We start from the raw sequence: 18609 nt of genomic DNA on the forward strand, positions 1-18609 counted from the left end.
GGAATGAATTGCTCTGTTAAATAAGACCACTTGAGATTAAAATTACTAAAAGAAAATTTTTCTTTCTACCTAGAATATTTCTCAAAAACCACCTGTCATTATCAGCAACCAATGAATCTGATAAATTTAAAATTGCATCGAGCTCAACTTAATATCCTAACCTTTATTTACAGTCAAATTAAATAATTCAATTGAATGTGGATCAGTAGCAGTAAGTTGATGGACAAAAACCCAAGAGGAGAAACACGGAACCCTTCACCCTGCAAAATTAAAGCACAAAGAATAAGTAGTGTATCTGACTTATGACATCGCTTGCAATGTAAAGTTTTCTAGCAACTAGCAAATGAAACACAACTGGGGAGTATTTTTCTATGTCGATTAACATGGTACGATCTTCTCAGTAGGAACTCATATGCCATGCTTCGGCATCATCAGAGACTCAGATTGTCATTAAACAGTCGTATCCTCAATTTAGGCTATTCATCAATCATCACAGTTCACGAGTACGAATGCTTCAAGAACACGAAGACATTAATTTGGCATGTCATTGGGCTTCTATAAGGGATTGGGTCAATGTGGCATGGAACCACTTCTTTTGTTTTTTTGTTTTTTCATAATTCTTTCCATACAAAGACAATTTTAACTATGTGATAAAGCTGAAATCATTGTAGTTGACAATTTTTTAGCTTTGTGGAAATAGAATGCTATCTTTCGCAGAAGGGCTTTTGTTGCGAATACAAAACAAAACAAGACAGTTTACACTTGAACAGTCCACTGGTGCGAAAATCTGAATCTAAACTATTAGGTATAGGTGAATTCATGACATTATCTATTGGTAAGTTTCCATTTTGAGACCAGTAAATGTACAGATGTATAATGCAGCAATTATCTTAAGCTGTCATCCACCCTAATTCTGAGTCTAGATTCTGACATCTGTAAGAAATCATCCAAACGGCAACTATGGTTCCCTCAGAACACCTCCCATATTTGAGACCTGGTTATAATGTAAAAGTAGATCCTCAACTTCGACAAATTGTGGTGTGGTCTACCTGAATTTTTGATGAACATCAATTTGGCCCCTAATCGTTCGCTTAAACAGTCTACCAACATGAACTTACCTAATATCTTGCTGTGTCATCTGTTGCATTTTCCATCCAAAATCTCTTTCCGATTGTACAATTTAGTCATTACTATATTAAGAGTCGACAAGTAGAGATAGAGCTACAGAAGTGCACTTACAGGCTTTGTTTCCTTCAATCTACGCTCAATTAGCTTATTACGACAATGATGGAACTGCTTGTATTTGACATCCTCGCAACTTCACAAATTTAATTTCTCTCATCTCAGTTATAGACCTATAATCATCTGATATAGAAAGAAGTTAACTTCTTGTTTCTCGAGTCGGGGAAAATTCTATAATTCATGTATACTTTTTGATAAAGTAATATGTAATAATGTTCATAAATTGCTTCCATATAATACCTCACTTGGTGATGTTTGGTTTGGACAATTTGAGTCGCAAGGATAAGGGCAGTCAACTTCTTTCACCACTGCCCTCTCAAAATACCAATCACCAACTGCCTCTGCAATAGTCTGAAATTACAACGTATCACACGTTAAACTGTGGCAAACTATTATTAATTTGCTTCAAAGAATATTTCAAAAGGGTCAACTTTGTATCATTAATTGAAGCATAAAATCCTTTCAGAAATTACCACCTTGTTGTGCAATCTAGGAGAATTTGGTGCGAACCATGTGTCTTGTGATTCACTCTGACAATGAGTGAAGCAAGAATCTATTAAGAATCCGCCATTTCTTGATCCACTAAAAGGTCTCAGTGCAATGAGCATCTCAATTCTAAAACCTGCAAAAATATTTTGTTAAATTATCGCTTCATTCCACCAAAATCATTTTGATTTGTAACGTTGACTTCTTTCTTTGATTCTATGTACCTATTTTTCGATAGATACCTTGATGGGAATATGATGCATGTGTATATATTTGTAAATGAAGTAAAATAGTGAGGATTGATAAGGAGGAAGATTCACTTTACCTGTAGTAATTTCAATCCAAATGAATGTAGTATGTCCATTCAAGTCGGAAAGTTACAATCTCGAGAATATAGTAAAACTTATTTCTTTTTCATGTAAAACAAAGCTGAACTTGATATGGATTTGTCTTACATAATTTGTATAAGAGCTCACAAAGAAATGCAATTGTTGAATATAAAAGAAATCATAGCAATGACTTGATGCATTTGTTGAGGAATAACCTTGGAGAATAGTCATTTGGAGTGGACTACAGGCTTGAGGATTGGACTTGCATCGCCGCCATCGCCCATATGGATCTGCTGAGGGTGGCACAAATATATGATGGAACTGTCCAACAACAAAAACTCTCAATCAACTACTCGTAACATAGCCAATCAATGAGCAATAGTTTCATACGAAACCAAACTAGATGTGAAACTGATAGTAATGGTTGTATGAATCACATTGAATATGATGAGATTTATCGGTTTATATTTCTCGAAGGGAAAGAGATTTTCAGCTTAAAAATGAGTCATTGATTGAGTTTGAAATAATGGCTCAAAGCCTTACAAAAGAATTTCAGAATTTCCAGCTCAATATCCGTTACCTGATATGTATCATATGCTGAATTTAAGATGAAATATGGCGTTCTGATGAATGGTAGTGCGTATTGGGGAAAGAAACACTGCAAAAGGTCAAGAGGTTTCGAAGTTAGATACTTATTTTTCATATTGGCCAGAAGCTAGTAAATAAGAAAGTAAAGTAAAATGAACAACCTTGTAGGCATAATCATAAGAAGTCAAACAGTCCTTGTTTAGATTTTTTTGCACCCCCTGCAGCAAATGTCCACATTTTCTTCAGTAAGAGGCAAAATATGTCATGCTAAAAATGGTTCTTTTAAGCGATTATTTTTGCAAAATGTGTTCGAACCGCGAAACCAACCTGTAGAGTGACTAAGCTGCTAAAGAATGGCCTAATAGTGTTGTTTCCAGATATATCTTTCCTGCAAGAAGGGTTATTATAAGTGATTTAATATGAACTCTCTCGCTTTCTAAAAAGATCCTTTAAAGCCGATTAAGAAATTCACGTGTCGAGGAAGAATCCCGCATCGCTCATGCATTTAACCGTCGCTGTCGCAGGAAGTCGCTGTGCAAGATCATCGCAGTGGAAAAAAGTAGCCAAACCCCCAGCCGAACAGCCCGAAAGCAGTGCCTGAGTTTATGCAAGCAATGCAATGACAAACACACTACAAAATTCATAAACTTTCGAAGATGGTGTTGTGATGGATTTTATAAATGACCAACACATAGATATGAGAATCAGATGACATTTTTAGCGCACGACGAAATTTGAAATAACCTTTTCGGCTTGCATTAGCCCTTTGGAGAAAAGATCACTAATAATTGCATTCCAGATCCTTTGGCCTCTGAAGTAAAGTATCGAAGTCTGCGGATTAGCATAAGAAATTGTCAATAAGACTACAAAAACAAAGTTATGTTGCATAATAAAAAAAAAAAAAGACAATTTTGGCATAGAAAAACAACTAGAGTAGAATACATTGAATTATGAGAATCTTACTCCATTATAGTATTCAGAATCTCCTGTAAAAGAGGCTCCGTCGCAGTATCGAAGCTTTACGCGGTTCCAATTATAGAAATCTAATACAAAAAAAAGGCTTTGATCACAAAATTTATTATTTTGTATACGCAAATATAAGACAAAGAAATATAGAATAAATTCAGTTCTAAAACCTAAATTTTCACCATGTAGCCAAATCATAGCAACAAGCATTATTGATCCTGGTCTATACCATGGCAATACAAATCTACAATCTTAAGAATATTAGTCACATATTTAATAATAATATGTTGAATATATATATTAAAAATATCATTTGCTAACAGCTTAATTAAGCTTTTGAAGAACAACGGCTATTTAATATTATTCTCACATGACATATATTAAAATTGATAGTTTGAATCTATTAGAAAATAACCATATATTATCACATTATTTTAACACAACGCGAATTCTAATACGTACATAATGTCAATAATTATTGAGTTCGACCTGAGCGTTTTGTTAACATGAAATCAGAGTTAAGTTCGCGATAATTAGAATTAGTGGCTTGAATATGATATGAGAAATTCGGTTTAACTATTAAGTAGGCATTAAAGAGATCCTTTCTTTTAATTAAAAAAAGGGGAAAAGAAATCAACGGCTGAGATCGAACCTGGGTTCATCGTAGGGTCGTTACTGAGGATCCCGAGGAACGGCTCCAGCTCTCTCTTGTACAGCGTGGACCCCCTCCCTGTCGTCGCCCGCGCCGCACACGATGCCACGTCATTGCACCACCCTCCCCCCTGCGCATCATCGCCACACCCCCATTATTCATCAGACGGTCCAGATTGATCGATCCCACATCCGTCCGATCTTAATCGGACGGCGGAAGGCATAGCATCAAATGATATTTTATGGGCCGGGCCGGGCCCAAAATGAGGCCCACAAAACCCGGCTCACCGACATTTTGTTTAGGTATGTATTAATCTATCTAATAATAAAGTTATATATATATATATATAGTAATAAATGTAAAATTAATAAATTATTCACATAACTAGATTTGAAATTTATTTAAATTTTCAAAAAAATTTAAATTTAAAATGAACCAATCATTACCTCAAACTGTAGCAACCAATTGCGAGCGCCGGCGCCGAATCCTCCGTCAAGGTGATATGCAGGGGCGCTCCCATCAATACAAACTTGCGAATCAATAAATAAATAAATAAATAAAAAGTTAAAATTAATTAAATAAGCAAAAAAAAAAAAAACAATAACGAAAAAAAATTATTTGTTTTTAAATTAAATAAATTATAATCACAGTGATTATACTGTTGTACGTAGTTTTACCTGCTCCAATGGAAACGGCGTGAGGGAGAAGCGTCATGGGGACGAGAAGCGTCGTGTCGTTCGCTCGCGCACCTTCGATGCTTCTAGAAGGATCGAATCGGAGCGAAATTACGAGCGCGAATAAAATCCAAATCGAATCGCGTTTCGCCATTTTCGGGGAGGAATTGAAGATTTGATATATTATTATTATGGTGTGAAAAGAGGATGGAGATCAGATTAAAACGGATTTAAATGGGTAGGGAAAATGATGAGAAAAAATATGAATATGAGAACGAGAGAGAAAGAGAGAGGAGAGGAGAGAGAAAAAGGGCACTGATACGGAAGGGAACGGATTAGTGTTTATGGGTTTTTAAGAAGAGAGAGAGAGAGAGAGAGAGAGTAACAACAAATTTAGTTGCATTTATCTCAAATAATTTGGGATAATATGCATTTATCGGAAATAATTAGGGATAATAATGCATTTAAATTGGGTTGGTTTCAAAACGGGTGCCCAAAAATCAGGACAAAAATTTTATGGGCATAGTCTCCAAACTAATAGTTTACCAAACTAATAGTTGGGGGACTATACGGATCGGCGCCACGTGCCCGATTCGACGGCCACGGATGGAAAGAAAAAAAAATTATATTTTTAGAGAGAGAGAGAGAGCGAAAAAGTAATTGAGATCCGTGCCGTCGGATCGGCCACGTGGTACCGATCCGCATAGTCCCCAAACTAATTTGGGGACTATACCCATAAAATTTGTCCCAAAAATCGGCTTAAGTCGAACAAAAGTTAAAGATATTCTGTTTGTTTCGGTCGTCCACTTTGAGAACTCGTTGTCTCTGATTTTGACAGAAATTATGTTATTTATTTTGTAACTACAAAGCTTAGCGGGTGTAAAAAGAAAATTAAAACTATTAACGCAAAAAACAAAAAAAGCAAAAAGCCCTAAAAGTGGCCCGCTTAAATAAGAATTATTGGTTGATTTGAGAAGTTTACATAGGTGATATAACGCTCCAATAGTCCCATGTCAAATAAAAAAATAATTTTATTTAGAATATATGAGATCGACATGCTAATAATTATAATTTTAACTTAAATATTTTGGGCAGATCAGATACTAAAAGCGGAATATCAACTAGAAGTGTGAGAACGTCGCCAGGGCTTAGAATATATGAGAATATGTTGGATAGTATGGAACTATAGCTACATGATGACATTATGTAGGGGATATTAATGAAAGATTTATTCAATCTGTGGCGTTTAGCTTAAACATGGAAAAGCATATATGATTTCTTATATAAATATTTGTGCATGTGATAGTGTAGAATTCGCATACATGCTAGATGATATATCATGTAGAGACATAACTATTATTGAAACTGTTTAGTTGTTATTAACTTTATGCTCAAGTTTATTGCATTTTATCATGCCTCATTGTCCTAGTGGTGTATTTTACCACTCTCGGTGGCTTACCGACTGGGAACTATTGTTTAATAATTCTCACCCCTATTGGTTGGTTGTTTTTGTTTCAGAGCCTTTCGCAGCAGGAAAGTTTAGGGATCGGGGCAAGAGAGGTAACGACTAACTAGAGCCTCACAATGTGTGATAGATGAACCAATAAATTTATTTAGTGGTTTAGTGCTGTGATGTATTAGTATTTTGAGTGAGATTCTATATATTCATATTAATTGTACCATTGATTAGAATTGTTGTAATCTTGAAATATTAGTTAAGAATTTTTATATTTAGCCGTTGTATGTTCTCGCTCTGATTATCATATTTCAGGATGGATTATACTACCATTCTCTTTGATTGTTGTAGACACCTTGTGTGTATTGTGATTTTTGGTGTGCACGGCGGGTCTGTGCACGCACCCGGCGGGCTTTCGCTGTAGCTCAGGGCGTGACAGATTAGTTTGGTGTAATAACAATAATAACTGGATTTAAGCTTTGATGGTTAAATAGTGGGCCTTTGCAAACATATTCGATTTTGGAGGCCCATGGTCTCATCAATTTGAATATAAATTCTACTGTTCCGTCAAAAAACAGGAGAAAATATAAGCAGTTTTCGATACCAAAATGAGTCTTTAAATACTCCTTATCTTCAATTTTTCCGATTTAAGTTTTCCAAGTTAGTTAAGTGTTTTTTTTTTCAAATTAAACTGCTCTATTAGCCATTAGCTGCTAATTAAATTAGTTTCGTTTGATAAAATTTTTAAGTTATTTGATGGAAATTATTCCACTGCAGAAAATAAAATAAAAGTTAAAGCCTCAGAGAAACTCAGTTTGCCCAATCTAATGAACGGCCGGGATCTCTGATGGACGTTCCATCAACGACAAATTTTTAGTTGTTCAGAAAAATTATGGAGCATTTTGAGTCGGCTATCTAACCTCTCAAAAATTTTAATTTTATCATTCAACATTTTAATTTATTTGATTTGAATAAATTAATGATATTTTAATTTTAAAATTTTAATATGTTGTTTATCTTTACATAGATGTTGAGTTTTAGTATATTTTATTTAATTCTCGCAACTATAAATTTATTAAAATAAATAATTAGTTTAAACTTTGAAGCGTAGCACTGCTTGCTGATTAATCAAACAAAGTAAAAGATTAAATATATAGTAAAATACAAATTTTGAAAGATTGAGTAGCTAATTCAAAATGGTCAATAATTTATGTAAGTTCTGTATGTTTTGACGTTCACAATGTTACTACAATGAATGGGCAAGTAACAAATTATAATTAGAAATAGGATGATGAGATGAGTAGTTATGGAGGTAATATTATAATATTTTGGTGTATTTAGTTAATGAAGCAACTATGCTTAAGTTGATACCGAGAAGTAAATATTATTACTTGTTATTTAAAACAAAAAAAAGCAAGCAAATCTAATTTAAAAACTCTTTAGGGTCAAACTACACTTGGAAGGGAAAGGATCACCCAACAAAGATATGTTTAATTAATTCAGGATGTTAAGTCAATTATAGCTTTAGCTTTAATTAACAATAACTAACACAAATTATAAGATAAGGGAAAACGAAGATGCATCTTCGTTACATTATCTAGGGTTCCAATTAACAAAGTCCCAATATTTGTCACATTTATAGAAAGATAGAGGTAGCTCTAATGTTACAAAAAAAGTGAGCAAAATTAAGTGCATTTTTTCCAATTCTAAAGACCTTCTTAAGAAACAGAAATTGAGTTACACAGCAAAAATTTAAAATGAAACTAAAGTATCTTTTTAGTTTTAGTTTAAGCTACACACTATTTAATTTTTCTAACTTGATGTGTGCGTTTTTTCGTGAACAAAAAAAGGTTTGAAAAGTTTTACTCATAAGAGTTCCTAACTCAATCTCCCGCTTTGTCAGAAAAAAAATAAAATAAATGAGACTATTCCAATAATATTAATTGTATAAAAGTCGCGACAACGACAAAGACTCCTAAAGCTTCTGTTTCGTGCTTTATTTATAACATACTATATATAGTTTCTCTAGTAACGTATCAGTACCACGCTCATAGCATTTCCACAGAAGCTCTATTAGGGACAAACAAAGCTTAAATTATTAGTTGGTTATGTGTCATTGCCTATGGGAGTGAGAACATGATCCATTATTAGTTAGTTAGGGCTAGGGAATCAAATTAAGTGATGCATTTCTAATGGACCCAAATTAAAGAAGCCACTATATATAGATGCATGGTCCCCTCTCCTATGATCTTTTTGACCATATAGGACAAGTAGAACATATATAAATATGTATTGCTACAATTTTTTTTAACTAGATCTAATTTGATACATACTAGTACCATCACCAATAATAAATCCTAAGCATTCAAAGGTTAAAAAGTTTATAATAAACACAGTTCTTCTATTATTTATAGTATATATAGTAGCTGAATTCATATTTTCTTTATATTTTTTCATTATTTTTTGAGAGAAAGATAGTATGCTATCCGCTTCGGTTATTTCATTATTGTAGTACTGTAGTTTTGCATTTCTTCATATGAACACTTTAATTGGTCCCTAAACGTTGTTATAAAATAATCATTTTATTACTCTATAGTATATGATTTTTTTTTTTTGAGGGATAAAGGTAGCAAGCATTTTACATTAAATTATTAAATATAAATTTGCAATAAAAGTGCAAAAAAATGTGATAAGCGATGCATTTTAACTTTCCATAGAAGAGACCTATTGATGTTCATAAGAGCATACTATTGCTCGAATAAAACTACGTAATTACGACGAATGCATGTAAAATTATATATTTTTAAAAATTTTCTAATAGAATTATAGAACTTATATTATTATATTAATTAAATCATTGTGATCTAAGCAACATGCTTTTATTTACAAAAATAAATATAATATATATATTATTGTTATTTTTTAAAGGGGAGATCGAGCTCCGCGGGATAGATAGATTCGAGTATACGTAATGCGTAATGAGATTGTCGGAAAAGAATAAAAAAAAAAAAGAAAAAGAAAAAGAAAAAAAAGAGAGGCTCCCACCAAACTCCGAGGGTGACTCCTTTTTAAAGTTTGGGGGGCTTGTTGTTTGGGAGGGAGAGATGGGTCCCACGTGCATGTCATGTGACCGTGACGTTACTGCAATTGTTCGCTGCACCAGGTTCATCTGAAAATAATAATAATAATAATAATAATAATAATGAAAACAATATGTTATTCTAGCTATGTCTTAGCTCAAATTGAATAATTTTTGGGTTAAAGTTCATCTGAAACTTGTATCTATATTTATACTTTAAGGCAACGTTTGGTTTGGGTATAAGCAAGAATTAGCTATTATAGGGATAAGTACAAATATTGGAATAAGAAAAATAGCATTTGGATGAAAATTGAGTTGTTTCAGGGGATAAGAAAAATAACGTTTGGATAGATAATAAGAAATAAGAAAAATAGTGGATAGTTATATATAGAAAATGGAGGTGTTGGTAGGGATGATTATACCCGGTTATTATAAGTAACCGAGAACTACTATTCTCGGATAAAAAATTAGCGTTTGGATATAAAGAGGGGGATAAGGGGTTATTCCACCTCTTATCCCCATGCCAAACGCTGCCTAATAAATTTGGAGTTGGCTTTAAATGAAAGTTCGATTCAGCCTAAATTTATTAATACTTAGTAAAGTTAATAAAATTAGTTAGTTAGAAAGTTCTTAAAAAAATATCTAAATATCGATAGAAAATACTAACTTGTGTATGCTATAGTACTTAAATTATTGATATCTAAATAGTAAGACATCTAAGAGGGATAGAAAAAAAATTATGAACTCAAATACCTTATGGCATTTGATATAATATACCGCAAGATATTTATTTATTTTTTATAAATTTGATAACTCCGACGAAATCAAAATTTATTCAAAATTTGAAAATTCATTAGTAATTTTTTGCGATTTACATATAGCAAGCCAGCATCGTAATGCGAAGTTCAACAAATGGTTATAAATCAAAGTAGCTACAAGTTATGAATCAGCGATGGTGGAAATAAAAGCTCGACATTAAATTAAAAGAAAAAAATTACAAAAATAATTGTGGTGCACAAGATGTGCTTATGCACCGGGTGCAGCCAAATAATCTGGCCCAACTCGCCGCGATTGTCTATGTTCGGCCGCAGTCAGAAGGCACCGAGACTCGGATGCTGAGTGCTGACAGCGACCGACACGAGACGATGCACCCAACGTGAAATTACAATTATGCCCTCAACTCCTCTTCAATGTTTGACCAGTGACTGCTGTGGCGGCTTTGGACTACTACTACACTTGTGTGTTGTAATAAAGTATGATTAAAACCTAAAGCAATGCTTAAAAAGGAAAATTAAAAGATGAGTGAGCATTTAATATAATTAAATCACTAGTCAGTACAAAAATTTAAAAAGTTTAAAAACACATTCTACTTAATATTTTTACCCAGTAAATTATTAAATTATATAAATTTAAAATTTTAGCTGAGAATTTTTTGCTCTAAAATCAGAGATAAAGAGTATGAAATAATAGTTTTTTTTCTAAAAATTTAAATTACAAAAGAACGGTATTTTTAATATTTATACTCAACATAAATTTCTCATATTTGAATTTAAATATTATTTTTTTAATTTGAAAGCTCAGCAATTCATATATATTAGTTATTTCTTTTTTTTTCTAATTTTTATCTTGATTTTCTACCAATTGGATGATTAAGATCATGCATTCAAACTTCTCTAACCGATGAAAATTGAAAAAAAAAAAAAAACTATTGCCAAATTTAGTATTATCCCACATTTATTTTTATTATCTCTGATAATGCTATTTATTTAAAACTAAATCACCAATCAAATTCGCAATTAGCAAATCCACACAATTGCTCCAGGAAGGGTATTCCGGTAATTTCGGCCTCCACAGTCCCAGTAGAGCCCCTGGTGAGGACAAAACCCGCTTTGAAAAAAATAATTAATTATTACCTCTAACCTCACTCTCTCCCCATTAATTAATTATTAATTGTAGCTAATTAATTATTAGCTGCTTTCCTTAGCAGCTAGAGGAAGTAAAAGCTTGAGAGAGATTGCTTAATTTTTTATAATAATAAATAATAATTAGGTCCAATAAATCGACATAATTATTCCCCAAATTACCAATTTCTCTTTTTTTTTTTTTTTTTTTTTTTTCTCTTTAAGAAAAGCGGGAGAGAGATTATAGCGACTCCCAATGTTGAATAGTGTCTCCTTCTCCATAGCTTTTCCTCTTCCTCAGTAACCATTACACACTCTCTCTCTTTTGTCGACGCAAAAACCCTCGATTGCTAGGGATTGATTGCTTTTTGGGCGATTCCAGGTACTTGGCATTACCCTCTCCGTGCTTTGCTCGCTCAAATCGATTTGTTTGAGGTTTATACGAGGGATCGAGGTGCTCATAGTGGTAGGTGGGATTGTGCTTCGTCCCGAGTTGATTTGGAGGTGGAAATGGTGATTTTTGCGGGTAAAAATGGCGTCTTTACTGTTTTTCAGTTGTTTTGGGTAGCTTATTAGGGTTAGATTGGGGGAGATCTGGTGGTGTACGGGCGATTCTGGTTGGAATTTATGTGATTTTTTTTAGTAGTCATATCGGATTTTTCGAATGATGAGTACGTATACGATTTGGGGCATTGATTGCTCTTCTCTCCCCCAACTTTTACCTTCTTTCCTTAATTGCGGAGGATTCGAGAAGATCTTGTTCCTTGTGGGGCTTTTACTCATTGGGTTCTCTTCCCATTTAGCCACAATGTGTGTATGTATGTGTGTGAAATATATCTTTTCTTCTCTATAGGCAAGGAATTGGGCTATTTGTTACAGCAACATTTGTGCCTTTTGCGTTCTTCATGTGCAAAAATGGGTACTTTTTTTTTTTGCCCCTCCTCTGATGGTGTTAATTGTGATAGAGATGAATGTATTTTGCCTTTGATCTTGTGGTAATTGTCAAAAAAGAGGTAAACTTGCAGGTTTGTTGATGGGGAAAGAAAAAGAGGGAAAAAAGAAAAACAAAATATTACCCAGTTTTCTTACTAAACTCCCCTTTACATGTTACAATGTTGCATTGTTGTATTTTGGTGTAGCTGGGATGAGCAGATGAAAAATCATGTGAATGGCATTGTGTAGATTGTTCAAAATGTAACTAGAGAATAAAGACCCCTTCATTTTGTAGAAACTGCTCTTCTCTTCTTCGTATCGTGTAATTTTCGGTCTCTAGAAGTTGATGCAAATTCGAAACATGCGATCCTTGTGTGGTATATCTGGGTATCTTGTTATTTCTCTAGACCATATTCCAACTATGTGGTTGACGCAGATTAGATTACTGTCTCTCGATTCATGTCTCCTCTTCACCTTTTGTACTCTTACAGTAAATTTTTCATTTTCTTACTTTGTAGTATTGGTACATAGGAGTTCAAAATACTGAATTATATGAGCATTATTTGTCGATTTGGAGAGATGGTTATGTGGGATCTGACTTGATTTGCTTATGCTTCAGCAGGTCAATTTTTCTATGGGACAGGATGTGACTTTGGAATTTGAGAATCATTCCCAATCAAGGCATACTCGCAAAATTGTTCAACCCTCTTGTCGCAGCAAGGAAAAAGCAGAAGATTGTAAGAAAAAAAGACAAACAACTAGCAGATATTACCATTTGAAAAGTTCAGATGGCGACTTTAGAGAATTACCCCTTGACCGCATCCCAAATTTCCATTGCAAAAGCTTACCTTCCAGAACCTTCGAACCGAATCTGGAAGAAAACGCAGTGCTAAAACGTGGCTCTATGTATCAGAGCTCCAGAGAAGTAAGGAGGATGAGAAAGCTCAAGGAGGGAAGGAGGAAAATAGATTCAGCTTATGATGAAGGCGCATTTCTCTCCTTTAAGATTGTCGATTCAGTGTCTCAACCCAGCACAAGCGAAATACTTCCGCTATGCAAGGAGAACAGATCGCCTCTCGTCGCCTTGTATGCTGAACCAAAGTCATCTTCTTCTGACCCAGCTCACCCAATCACTGGAAGATCCGTGGAATTTCTTGATCTTTCATTCCGTGATCTTCCTGAGAAGCGCTTGAAAGGTGATGATACTTCAAGCCCAGATTTCAGTTTTCAGAAAATGCACTTATTAGATGAACTGTTGGAGATCTCTCTTGACTATGAGGAGACTAAAAGTCATTGCAGAAGAGCAGCCCCTGGCAAAAGCTTTCCTGAAACAGACACAGTAGGTGCTCTTCCCAAGTCATTTTCGACCAAGGTAGGACTAGTTGATTCTCCTAGCCAACCGGAGGTCGTCATTAAAAATGCAACCTCAAAAGCTCGACCAAGCCCATTCAAGAGGATGTTGGACCCAATCATGAAGTCCAAATCTATGAGAAGCTCATCTCTCCTTGAACCGGAATCAGCTAATTTGACTGATCCTGTGAACGTCAGGAGGAACGGAATCTCTCGTAAATCTTTGTTGAACGACTTCTCGAAGGCAACAAAAAATTTGGAGTCTACTCATCAGTCTGTTGGGGAAGATCGATTCATGACAACTGCTTCTTCACCTGCTCATCTACATGCTGTTCTTAAGTTGGACTTCAACAACGGCGTCCCATCTTTCGAGTTCTCCACTAAGTACCCAGAAGATGTTCTTTCTGCAAAAGCATGGAAAACAGGAAATGCATATAACTGGGTCTACACCTTCCATAGTTATAACAGGAGGATTAGTAGCGGGGGACGATCTAGCAAAGATAAGCATGGGCATTCACCTCCGATTGTTGGCCAAATGCAGGTCTCCTGTTATCTGTGCTCAGAAGTAAGAGACGATGGAGTTTTGAGTAACTCCACTGTAACCGAGTTTGTTTTATACGACATTGCTCAGGCCAGACGGAGCTTTGCTGTTGAAGAGAGAACTCAGTACTCATCAAGTTCAGTTCACCCTTCCACATCTAGTGTTGCTGAAAACTTGGGCACATCGGAACAGCAACACCACTTAGGAGACACTTTAAATAGTAGCTGTGATTATCCTGCCTCTACCTCTTACCCATGGTCACAATCAGATTTACATCCGCATCTGGAAATTGCGGCTATTGTTATTCAAATACCTTTTAACAAAAAAGACTGCTTACGAGAACTGAAGAGACGAGGGGTCAATTTACCAAATGCCACTTCTGTTGATCAGAGAAGGGAGACGACCACGAATATCTCGTGTCCTAATGTGGTAAAAGTGGTTACTCCTAGCGGGCCTCACGGATTGCCTAATGGTGACGATGCGGGTCCTTCTTCGTTATTAGATAGATGGAGATTCGGCGGAGGCTGTGACTGTGGTGGGTGGGACATGTCCTGTCCAGTTGTTGTGTTTGAGAATCCATGTGATGATGATTGGGCTAACTGCTTGACAATGGAGAGCAAGAAACCATTGGAGCTTTTTGTTCAGGTAAATACTCCTATTACAGCATATTATTTCCTAGATTTCTTGTATATGTCAAAAGGGTTTTTGCTCATATTTTTCCTCTGCAAATATGGATAATGTGTAAATACCCCTGCAAAGTTTGTATATGTGTTTGTGCCTGGAAGCTTTGCAGTGGTAATTGCAACGCATATATATATGTACGACCCTTAAAAGAAGCCGTGCTCTTATACAAATTATGATATTCATGGTTTGTGCAATATTTCTAGTCTCTGATACTTATGCTTTAACTTTTGAAATGCGTAGTAATTATATCAATATATGCTATTCGTTCTATAGAAACATTTGTTGAATGTATCATCTTCCTTTTCTGTTCTAGATTCTCAATCTATACCGACAACACTTTGTGACACTAGAACGAACTTACGGACCATTTTAAGTGTATTATCATATTCAATTTCGTTGCTTTTTATTCTCAATCTGACGAAATGCTACAGGGAAGCACGAGTGTATTATCATATTCAGTTCCGTTGATTTTTACGCTCAGTCTGATGAATTGCTACAGGGAAGCAAGGAAAAGATACCTGCACTATCCATAATGGCCGATGGAAAAGGACAATATTCGATTTACTTTCATGCGCAACTATCGGCATTACAAGCGTTTTCCATCTGCATCGCCATGTTACACTGTTCCGAAGCTTCTTCAGCTGTTGTTGGTCAAGAGAAGAACAAGCACAAGTTGTACTCGAATTCGCTGAAGCTGCTCCTCGAGGAAGAAGTGAGACAGTTGATCGAAGCAGTCGCGCTCGAAGAAAAGAAGAAGACCAAAAAGAAAGCGGAGCAGATCCCGCCGGCTTTCTTGCTCGACCCGCCCTTTTCTCCGATGGGAAGAGTCTAGAGAACGAACGGATATATGGAGGAAGAATTATTGCGGGAATCGAAGAGAATTAGCGAGGGATATGGGTGCTCAAATTATTTTTTGTATCCTTTGTTCATGTGAATTTTGTGTTTCAACTCCTGTTCATATTATTTATAGTGGTCACAGGCAGCAGCGTCCATATGTTTTTGTAGCTTGTAGTGAGAAAAAGGGTGTTACATTCTATGAATGGTGCGCAAATGTGGCACTTTGGAGCCAGAAGCCATCTTCTGAAATAAATAGAATTATTATGCCTATCAGTTCCAGATTTCTGCACCTTCTCCTATTTATTTTTCTCTAAGATTTTGTGCAAGAATTTAAGTGCATTAGTAAGGAATCGTGCCGAACTATTGTTGGCACGATACTACATAGTATACATCGTGCTGTGCCGATCAAAAAATACTTGTGTTGATACATATTAGTATAAAATAAATATTGTTTTAGCATCAATATTTGAAATCAAATTGCTTATAATATGTATTTTTAAATTTTTTAGTACTTTGTTGAGATAACTATTTACTTTTTTTTTAAAAAAAAAGAAGGTTTGAGTCATGCCATCGGCACACGAAGTTGCATTATGCTGATATCTTTTTGGGGTTGTATCGTGTCGATATTTTGTTGCCGCCGTATGATACGATGGACTGGACACAGCCCATGCCAATGGACTCTTAAATCTTTATTTTTATGTTCGATATGGACGAAATAACACGAAATGTTCCTCAACTACAATTGTGTTTAAGAGTTCTTGCCATGAAATCAATGTCTTGGATTAGCCCCTGGAATTTTCTGGATTATCAACAGCATAGAAGATCCGAAATGGTAGCCTAAAGTTTCTGCAACAGCTTCTCTTCAGCAGAAACTTTAGGCCCTGATATATCATCTATTCTTTATACGGATATATACCCATATACGTGGTCCATCGGGCCGAATCTCGTTTAGGCCCTGGCCCAATTCAATCCTGTTTAGAACGATTAACACCATAACTTCATACAAATCCATCCCAAAAATAAAAGGTGAAAATTACGTTACGATGATTAACACCATATTACGATGACAATTATGCTATAGAATACTTGCTATTGGATATTTTCTAGGTAGCAGTTATTACGTTACGATATTCATAGAAAGGAGATGGGGTACGCCGTACGCGAATGATAGTATAATTACATAAATACATTTCCAAATTTCTCTTTCGGCCCTGCAAATCCTCTCGTTTTATTTTTCATTCTTCTGGATTTCTCATTGTCGTTCTTCTCTCTCTTCATCTATAATAATAGGTATTTTTTTTTCCTCTGTCCCTCTCCTTTCTTATCTTATATATTTTTACTATCTGAGATAGGCTGCACGTTACCGACCGTCCCCGACGCAAGTAGTAATGGTGGTTGAGTCTCGGGGTCCCGAATTCAAATGCTAATTGTTTCACATTTTCAGCTAAATTTATTTCTAAATGAAATAAATAAAATGGAAAACATATTATTTATCCCTCTCCTTTCTTATGTATTCATGACCACACGGTGATAGTTTTTTTTTCAAATGATCATTTTCATGTTTTTTTTTTTTTTCTTTTAGTGTTAAATCAAATGCAATAATTTTATATCTGATAAAATACTATGCATATAATTTTTCTTAATCTTTCATTACTTATACATAACGCTAACGAAAGGCTTGGTGGTTGGTATCCGAGAGCCAAGTTCGAATCCTAGTTAATTCACATTTCTAGCTAAGTTTATTTCTAAATGAAATAAATGAAACGGGTAGCGTGCTACCTATCTCTCAAACAAAAAAAATAAAAAATAAAAAAAAATCAGTCTCTATCCAAAATAATTGACATAGTTTACAAAATAATTATTTTACCCTTATCCATTATATCATTACTTATGCCTTTTATTCATAACTTCAAAATCAGTCGCTAAGTTTTTTATCAGTAAATTTCATTGTCACACATACATTACATGAATAATTTAAATTTAAAATTTAAAACTTTAAATCAAATTCAAGATCTGAATTTTAAATTTAAATTCGAATTCAAAATTTAACTTTAAAATTGTAAGTCGGTTTCAAATCTAAATTTGGATTTGAAATTTAAATTCAAAGTCACATTCTGAATTTGAATTTCAAAATGAAAGTTTGAAATTAAATATAAATTTAACTCAAAATCTAGATTTGAAAGTAAAATCAAGTACAAAATCTCAATTTGAATTAGAAATTAAATTTGAATTAAAATTCCAATCCAAAACAAAACTTTAAATTTAAAATTTAAGCCCAAATTAATTTTAAATTTGGGCTAATCTAAGATAAAAATCTAAATTGAAAATTGAATTAAAAAAAAAATCTAAGTGTAAACTTTGAAACTATTTAGGATAAATTTGGCATTTTAAAATTCACTACTTTAAACTAGTCTCCAACTAAATTCCGTGACATGAGAAAACGGGATTGACATTTATTATATAACTCGTTCCATTTGCAGGGTCTAAGTGATATTTTTAGAAGCAGTTGAGATATTTTTAAGATTTTGAGTGGTACCTACGAAATTATCCCTATACGTACGTATATAGATACGCTCTGTATATCGTATTTTTTTGTTAATATTGTTAGCAAGATTTTATTCTAATAAACTTTGCATGTATGTACATACAAATATAACTAATATATATATATATATATATATATATATATATATACACACATATATATACTTAAAAATATAATAATTAGCGCTCTTTTTTTTCCCCCATTTTTTATTTGCGACCTTCGATTAGGGTGTAAATGGTACCATTCTTTTCTGATCTGGTGTTCTACTTCATAAGGATTTTTAGGGTTTTTTGGATTTCTTGGTTATCTCCCACAAAAATCGGAAGAAGAAGAAAAGGTAAAATTT

The 18609-nt window shown here is 34.3% G+C and overlaps 2 protein-coding genes across 7 annotated transcripts; one reads left to right on the top strand and one right to left on the bottom strand.

Moving 5' to 3' along the window:
• LOC109713772 (pectin acetylesterase 9-like) lies at nucleotides 17-5298 on the bottom strand. Of its 2 annotated transcripts, XR_002217160.1 has the most exons (14): nucleotides 4941-5296; nucleotides 4710-4792; nucleotides 4264-4393; nucleotides 3609-3688; nucleotides 3390-3476; nucleotides 3118-3242; nucleotides 2973-3033; nucleotides 2807-2863; nucleotides 2638-2715; nucleotides 2273-2378; nucleotides 1719-1864; nucleotides 1483-1593; nucleotides 1240-1365; nucleotides 17-260 (listed from the first exon to the last, which is right to left on the bottom strand). XR_002217160.1 is itself a non-coding variant. In XM_020237962.1 (13 exons), the coding sequence occupies exons 1-13, from the start codon at nucleotides 5089-5091 to the stop codon at nucleotides 174-176; spliced, it is 1302 nt and encodes a 433-aa protein (XP_020093551.1). In that variant the 5' UTR covers nucleotides 5092-5298; the 3' UTR covers nucleotides 17-173. The 2 variants fall into 2 exon arrangements, 1 of the variants encoding a protein (XP_020093551.1); XM_020237962.1 differs by lacking the exon at nucleotides 1240-1365 and having other exon boundaries at nucleotides 4941-5298.
• LOC109713599 lies at nucleotides 11581-16003 on the top strand. Of its 5 annotated transcripts, none has more exons than XM_020237728.1 (3): nucleotides 11581-11755; nucleotides 12926-14842; nucleotides 15381-16003. In XM_020237728.1, the coding sequence occupies exons 2-3, from the start codon at nucleotides 12941-12943 to the stop codon at nucleotides 15711-15713; spliced, it is 2235 nt and encodes a 744-aa protein (XP_020093317.1). In that variant the 5' UTR covers nucleotides 11581-11755; nucleotides 12926-12940; the 3' UTR covers nucleotides 15714-16003. The 5 variants fall into 5 exon arrangements, with proteins under 5 accessions (XP_020093317.1, XP_020093316.1, XP_020093320.1 ...); XM_020237727.1 differs by having other exon boundaries at nucleotides 12929-14842; XM_020237731.1 differs by lacking the exon at nucleotides 11581-11755 and adding an exon at nucleotides 11762-11899 and having other exon boundaries at nucleotides 12929-14842.

The sequence above is a fragment of the Ananas comosus genome, linkage group 8 (genome assembly GCF_001540865.1).
Source record: "Ananas comosus cultivar F153 linkage group 8, ASM154086v1, whole genome shotgun sequence".
NCBI lineage: Eukaryota > Viridiplantae > Streptophyta > Magnoliopsida > Poales > Bromeliaceae > Ananas > Ananas comosus.

Coding starts and splice junctions, on each gene's coding strand:
- LOC109713772 (XM_020237962.1), bottom strand. CDS start 5,091: ATGGCGAAACGCGATTCGATTTGGATTTTATTCGCGCTCGTAATTTCG. Junction 4,394..4,709: donor ATTGGTTGCTACAGTTTGAG/GTAATGATTGGT, acceptor GATGATGCGCAG/GGGGGAGGGTGGTGCAATGA. Junction 1,865..2,272: donor CCAAATGACTATTCTCCAAG/GTTATTCCTCAA, acceptor ATATTTTTGCAG/GTTTTAGAATTGAGATGCTC.
- LOC109713599 (XM_020237728.1), top strand. CDS start 12,941: ATGGGACAGGATGTGACTTTGGAATTTGAGAATCATTCCCAATCAAGG. Junction 14,843..15,380: donor CATTGGAGCTTTTTGTTCAG/GTAAATACTCCT, acceptor GAATTGCTACAG/GGAAGCAAGGAAAAGATACC.